Source organism: Nanorana parkeri, unplaced genomic scaffold (genome assembly GCF_000935625.1).
Source record: "Nanorana parkeri isolate BGI_ZX_2015 unplaced genomic scaffold, ASM93562v1 scaffold3401, whole genome shotgun sequence".
In the NCBI taxonomy this organism is placed as follows: domain Eukaryota; kingdom Metazoa; phylum Chordata; class Amphibia; order Anura; family Dicroglossidae; genus Nanorana; species Nanorana parkeri.
Window position 1 is genome coordinate 36,764 of NW_017309669.1, and position 7,806 is coordinate 44,569.

The following is a 7,806-nucleotide window of genomic DNA, read 5'->3' on the forward strand; positions in this document are numbered from 1 at the left end:
ACTGCAGAGCTTTGCTGCCAGGAGTGCCAAAAACCCAGCCGGCCGACTCCATCACCAACCATTGTAGGGAAGTTTTATTCATGAGCTGAATCTATGTTAAAAGAACACAATTTTCCAGGTTTGGTGGAAATCCACCAAACCTGGTTGGAATGGCTTATTCACTTCTCCTAAACCCTTTCACCAGCGGCGTCCCCGAGGCTGGGTGACACCCGGAGCGGTAACCGAGTCACCCCAGCGAGACGTCATCGCGCATGCGCGTCAGTATGCTGATACCTGCTATCTTGGTGATGGGCGCCGGCAGAGAGAGGAGGGGACAGTCACCTGGCGGGATAAGGTATGCCGCCGGGTCCTCTCCTCTCTCCTGATAATCGAAAAATAAAGCATACAAAAAAATAAAGAAGCTGAAAAAAAGTGACAAAAAAAATGTAAAATAACACAAATTTATTTTTGGGTGCGCCTATGTGCGAAAATGAAGATTTTGCCCAGTACGCCGCACATGTTACATATCGCCGCGAACGTCGGAGTGAGAGTAATAATTATACGGCCATCAATCACTGATTACACTAAACTGATGAGCGGTAAAAGCGTTTAAAGCGTTGCCTATGGACAATTTTGGTGTGGTCGTTATCTGCGATTTCGCGGGCGCGCGCAATTTTACGGCTTGACATGTTTGGTGTCTATTTACCCGACGTGACCCCGTCTTTTATATTTTACCAAAAAATTGGGGTGATAATAAATATTTCATAACATTTCATAGGGAAACTTTAGGTTATTTTTTTGTTATATAGTAAAAAATGAAACCCCCCTCCCCCCAGTGGTGATTAAATACCACCAATAGAAAGCTCTATGTGTCCCCCAAAAAATGGTATAAAATTTGTTTCAGTACAGCGTTGTATGACGGAATAAACGTCAGTCAAAGTACCGCAGCACTGAATACTGATACTGGCCTGGCCAGGAAGGGGGTGTAACACCCTGGTCTATGGTCTTCAAGTGGTTAAGAACAAACCTGCAGTCCCTATTTTGTTTGTAACCCGGGGACTGTCTGTATTTATACATATATTTCACTATATCCAGGTAAATAATGTATCACAATCCTCTGTGGCATGGATGATACTACTGAGCGCTTTACTCTCCCAGGAGGATGCAGTGTTTCCTCTTCTATAGAAGTTTTGGGTGTCAGCAGAGAATCTCTGGAAGTGAGCACTGTAACAGGAAGTGGGCCTCTTCCTTCGGTGCTGTTCCCTCACAATCTGCTCTTCTAAGGCTTGGTAGGGGTGAGATTATTTGTTGTTTATCTGTAGTGGACCAACCAGTCTACCTGGTGAGCTGGTAGAAAAGTCCTTTGCTGTCCTTCACTATTCTACTCTCCAGTAGTTCCAGGGACAGACCTGGGTGCCACAAGGACTTGATGGCTTTTTCAACACGCAGGTCATTTGATTTCCATAAATTGTCCTGTGAAGATTGGTCTTGATGAGGACGTGTAGGGAGTACTTGTGGGTCCAAGATAGCGTCTTCAGGTTGTAGGTTTGATCAGCGTTGCAGTGGTTTGGCTTCTGCTGGGAACAATGCTAGGAAGGTGATGATTAGAGTTTTCCCGGCATTCTCTGACACCGTATCTCCTGCAGTTGGTGGAATGGAACCTTCTCTTGTAGATTAGTGTTATGAAGCCTTGAAAGAGGTGAACATTAGCAGCATGCATTTTGAGGGCTGCATTCCATCGGTATCACTGCCATTGCAATGCAGTACAATGGGTCCTCCATACGAGGAATGGTGGATCACAGACAAAAGCAATGATTTGTCATTTGAAAGGGGTGAATGTATAAAACATTTGGGAGATGCGATTTCACATTAAAGAAAAGGAAATCCAGATGTTTGGTGACAGACAATGTGCAAGTATGTGATTGAATCCCCAAATAGTTTACGAATGCCTTGAATGTTCTGACCCTTCACCTCTTCCTAAATGTGCCCCTTGAGGTTTTATTCGCTCAGTGATGAGGAGCTCAGTATGAGAGTCTCCGCCGTTGTGACCTCAGGCTGCCTCAGTTCCTTACAGCCTCATGTTTTCTGGTAATCCATTTATGAGATGGATCATTTGATGACCTCTTACAGTTGGTGCCATGATTTGCAATATTTGAGGTTCCTCACTACTTGGTTTATGGCTGTGAAGCTATTAATATTAACTGGGTCCACGATTGGCATAGTATATCGCATTGCTGGCTAGGTGAAGTTTACTGTATACCTGAGGGAGTCTCCTTTGGAATGCTCATACATAGAGATATCTGCTCTGCCACTCTGCCTGGTTACTGTAGTTGCATTTGGTTCCTGTAGTCTATGACACAGGTAGCTAGGCCTTTAATATCGGGACACTGGCTTTTGCTGAACCACATTTTACACAAAGTGAGATGTCAGGGGAGGCTGAAGATTGGTCTGAAGAGCTTGGCAGAGGACTGGCATGACTGAATTTAGATGGAGGAAAGTTGACAAAGGGTTAATTGGGTAGGTGGGGGAGTTTTGAGACCTTCTTAACTGATTGGTGAGCATGGTGCCTGTTCCGGTTTGTGCTTGGAGTTCCCGGGTTGAAATTCCCAACCTCCAGCCCTTCAGGTTTTGATAAAGAACATATTTTGGGCTTTGTTTTCCCCTTTTTCTCTAAAATCTATAGCACCCTGGTGGATTCTTCTTGATATTGGGTAGGAGGACCATATCTCGGGTATGGAGCCCCATTTATTATTTCTGTTACTGAAGTCCAGTGTTGATTTGATGTGATTTACAGTTGTGTCTGTGGTAAGTTAATTAACATCCTAGAGGTTTCGTGGTGCAGCTGGACCTCCTGATACTAAGGGCAGCAATAATACTCCATATGGGTTTTTTTATTGCTTATTTATTGTATCCGGCATCTATTGCTTTTGTTTTGTAACCTTTAGAATATTATTATTACAAGGCTTCTGTGACTATTTGGTCTTTCGGGTGGTTGTCCAGCTTCTGCTGCTTGGTCATCAGACATGGCGAACTTTTTTTTTAACAAATGATGAATTCTAAACAATTGTTCCTTCCTGTGGATCCTCCAGAACATCCTGAGTGCCTATCGCCTCTTGCACAGTCTATGGATCCATTTTATAAGAAGGAGACTATTTGTTACAATGATGCTGTAGGAGCACTACTTTCTCCTTGTTAGAATACACTAGACTGGTAGTGTTCTCGGGTCTACATATTGCTGGATTTATAACTGCCCACCCTTTTGGAAATGTCTTGTAGGCTTAGGAAGTTGGATCATTCATAACACCCAACAGAACTTACTTCTGCCATACACTAAAGAAACTCCTTTTTTCATCCTTTGCCTTGAAATAAGCAAGTCCTATTCTGCCATTCCACATCTCCATCACCTTGTGGCCACTAAAGTGTAGCGTGAGGATGTAAAATTGATGCGTTTGATGCCACGTAATCCTGAACTTCTTTTGAAGAAACCTGTGATCCATGATCATCTAGCCTGAGGTCAGGAAATCCATGAGAAGCAATATCAGTTGTGACAATCACTACCACACACTGACTGGTCGGGAAAGCTGTCTATGCAGCTGGTTCTGGTTTGCAGCCCACAAGTTGACAAGCTCAACATGACGAGATTCTGTCTTATCAATTCCTGGCCACCAAACCTTTCCACATAATTGTGGCTTGGTGTGTAAAATAGCTTGATGCCTCATGGGCCACCTGAAGGGTTTGTTTTCAGAAATGATGAGGGAGAAGGATGAATTATCCTGCAATGGAAACTCATTTATTACTTTTTGTTAGACGAGCGCACATTGGTTCCATGCCCCAAGCTGAATTTCCACAGCTGTGAAACACTGAAGCTTCTTCCACATTCCGTCTTCTCATTGCAGAGGAAGCTGCATCAGCAACCATAAAGCAAGCGTATTGGGGGTGATAATCTAGAAAGAGCATTTGCTGCATTTATAGCTCCTTGTCAATATTTCAGTTAAGTCAGTAAGAGGGAAGACGGAGAGTCCACCTCTGGAGAGTGAGGAGAGTAGACCACCTCCAATGGCGTGTGATAAAGATATGTGTGAACAGCCAAAGCCTTATTTTCAGTCTGAGTATTGGCTCTGCACATCAGAAAGTGCTCAGCTTGCCGACAGAATAGTCCTGTAATCCCCATGCTTAGGATTGGCTCCTGAAGAAGTAGTCTATACTGTGTGGGGCCACAGAGAACACCAACCCTGTCATCTCATTTGTGTGATATCTTTTCATTTGGCAGCCTCATTTGTTGGTGGTGATCACGGCGTTGATAAGGTTGAATAAAGACACGGGTCCATCCATGCTGACCTGTGTGTGTGCGCGAGTCTAACAAGCTCCTTAGCCCTGTATTCAGCTCCCTGAGGAAGACATCTTCAAGTTTTTTTGAATATGTCAACACACTCAGGGAAGGAGTCCCACATTTATACTACTCTAACAGTAAAGAACCCGTTCAGCAATCTGAGGTAAAACTCTTTGTGTCCAACCTCAAATTGTGGCCGCTTGTCTTTATCAGGAACCGTAAACAGTTTCTTATAGTTACTGTAGTCACTCTTCATATATCTGTACATTATGATCTGCTCCAGAGGGAAGAAGTATAATCCATGTAATTGTTCCTCACAGCTAAGGTCCTCCAGCTACAGATAAGAGGTGACCCAACCTTCCGGCCCAAGTGCTGTAGTGTGGTCCCCTGGAGGGAGATGGTGTCCTGCACGTGGCCCCAGGGCTCACTACTAGTGTTAGAAGAAATCAGACACGGCTGCCATGTTTGCTGACAAGTCATTGCCGTCTAATAATAGTAATTGCAGCAAACAGCAGCCAGATAACTCTGACCCGTGTCACCCTTTCTGCCCATCACAGCTGACCATTGCGGTGCGTTGCAATAAAGTGTGTCTTACCGCCATACGTGTGTTAGCGTATTGTCATTGGCACCCCGACACAGTAAGGCAATGCACCTCCAAAGGATATACGTTGTAGCATGCCGCAATACATAACGCAATGCTTTGTGTTGCGCTGCGTTAGAAGCAATGGTCTCGTCTGTTATTTTGTCTGTTCTGGTGCGTTGTCAGTGTTACCACGTGTGTACTAACGCAATACTCTGCAGTGGAGAGGGAACGTGGAGTGGAATGGGCTCTGGGTTCACATTTCATAGAGAAGACTTCTGTGATTTCCTGCACTTTGTTCCCTCTCAGTCGGGTAGATTTATCGATGGAGTGGAGCAAGTTCACTTGTATTTTCACTTATCTTGGAGGTAAAATAAAAGGAAACCACCAATCACATGCCAGGAAACGAATGAAAACCTGACTGAAGGCAGCACAACGTCACCTCACAAAGTGAAGTCAGGCATTTTAGCTTGGCGAGTGAGGTGACGCCGCCTTCAATCATCCAATCCGGTGTTTTTATTTCCTGACACATGGTTGAGTATTCTTTACAAAGTAAATGTGAATGTGTTCTGTCTCCTTCTCATGTTCTTAGCATGCAAAGCTTGGAGATAACTCAACATTCCTCATCCAGCATTAGAATACGCTCCCAAGGTTGTGGCCCTCGGAGTGGAACATTTCTCAATAACTTCATCTCTGATTATTTCCTCTTAGACTTTCCTGGACATCTTATCACGGTCACATGACTGGCACTCATTTCCTCCAATTCTTCGACAGCTTCCAATATGAATATTGTTCTGAGTCTAGAACTACTCACTTTGTTTATATTTGAGTCCCAATCTCAATGTTTCTCCACAATGTCCTCCTAGATGTAACAGAAGAGTCCACATGGAAATGGCCGCTTGTCCCAGCTGATCTCCAGAGACAATAAGTATGGATTCCTCACTGTGGACCCTTAGGCTGGAGAATGAGGCCATGAAGGTTTGAGACGTCATTTTGTAGTAAACCAAAATACTTTGTAAAGGCCGAATTCGCTAACACAGCAGCTTGTTGTATTCTCATCAGTTTACTACATAAGATATAGAGTGGAGTCCTTATCTCCTCTCTAGTGAGTGTCCATCTTGGTCTTAGGGTGGTTTCCATCTCATGGTTTGTGAACTGACTGCTCATATGGGATTCGGGTCTGTGAGATCTCTTCAGTTCTCTTGGTCTGTGGCCCTTCATTAAAGTCAGGTTTTGTGTGTCTGGAATTGAGGAGATTCGGGCCTTCGGTCCTCTATTATTAGTTTAGATGATCAGAAGTGGAAAGTTCTTCTTGAAGTGTTATTATAGAGTTGAAGAATTGCCATGATGCATCCAGTATTCTCCCGCACTGGCCGTGTGTCTTTGGTGGCCTCTGGCTGGATCTGTAGGTTCTTTTTATAGACATATTTCGGTTCAGTGACGTATTCCTCACCTCTGACACATTCCCTTTCACCCAGGCTTATCATTCACTCACCTTGTTGCCAGCTTTGGCTTCCTATAGCCCATTCAGCTACAGACTGGGACTTGTTGGGGGTATGATGCATTGATCGTTTGATATAAACCAAGTAAAGTGTTTAGAGTGGCCATTCCCCAAATCCCTCATAGTGCACTGCAAATATTACTGCTCTACGCCTTCATGCCGGTGCCATTGGACGAGGGGCTTCCTACATCAGAGATGGTGTGGCCACATTGAGTGTCATTTTGCCAGAATCCGCAATGGGCTTGTGAACTGACAATCTAATAATATGACACATTCAGCCTGATGGAGGTTGTAAACGGGTTAGCGAGGCTTCACAATGAATGCTTTTTTCCTGTACGGTAGTATTGTCATGGTGGTTGGAGTGGCCCCACAATGATGCTGTGACCTTCACCACCGGTGGCACATCCCTCGGCTCTGGTGGGTGTTTTTACATTCATGGCACATTATGCTGATCAGGAACAATGATTGGGACATTCCGACAGCTCGATAGTCAAGAAGCAGGTGGAGGGGATCGGCTTCTATCTCACAGAATATCAATAGTTCATTTCACAGATCAGCGTTTCTCTGATCTGAAAGTAATTGGCTCTTCTTGTTTTTCCAGGCATATTATATCGCAAGTCATGTGCTTCATCAGCTGCTTGTCTTATCGCTTCTGCTGGATACCAGTCTTTCTGCACTCCGGGTAAAGTCAATTCAGTTTGTATCAGCTGTTGTGACACGTCCCTCTGCAATGGACCCCGCACCAAAAGGAACAGGAGTGCTGCAGTGATGCATCATGGGAGTGTTCCGGCTGTACTGATGTTTCTAGTAGTGGCCCTGATAACAAGGCGGCTATAGGTGACATTGCGCTCAGGACTGCCCCCTGCTGGGCCCCCAGGACAGGGACAGAAATTCTTGTTGGTTTGTTTCAAAAGCAAACATGACAGGTCACCAAAAATCTATTTTTGTTATATTTCTTGCTGGGCTGCTCTACATTTAGTCCTCACTTGTATTTTAAATCTGCACTTTAATAAAGGACATTTTTTTTGCACACAAAGAATAAATGGAAGGAAATGGAAGTCTGCACATTTGTTAATGACATGACCTGAAATCGAGTGTTTTATTTCCTATAAATCAGCTGCAAATGTGTCTGAGAATCAACACAGAAGAAGAGCATTCTGGGATTGCCTGACTTCCCTTCTATCACTGGCCAATAGAAACACAACGTCACCATACAACCTGAAACAGGCACCAGATCCGCCACTCCAGATCCGCCACACCAGAACCGCCACTCCAGATCCGCCACTCTAGATCAGTCACTCCAGATCCACCACACCAGATCTGCCACTCCAGATCAGTCACACCAGATCCACCACTCTAGATCAGTCACACCAGATCCGCCACTCCAGATCAGTGACACCAGATCCACCACTCTAG

General features: G+C 44.6%; 1 protein-coding gene across 1 annotated transcript in view; it reads left to right on the top strand.

Moving 5' to 3' along the window:
- LYPD1 (LY6/PLAUR domain containing 1) overlaps window positions 1–7,493 on the top strand; it is a 41,916-nt gene extending 34,423 nt beyond the window's left edge. The window contains exon 3 of the mRNA XM_018574946.1: window positions 6,992–7,493. Within this exon, the coding sequence (XP_018430448.1) occupies window positions 6,992–7,227 (236 nt within the window). The 3' untranslated portion in view covers window positions 7,228–7,493. The remainder of the gene's footprint in view (window positions 1–6,991) is intronic.
- The last annotated feature ends 313 nt before the right edge of the window (window positions 7,494–7,806 follow it).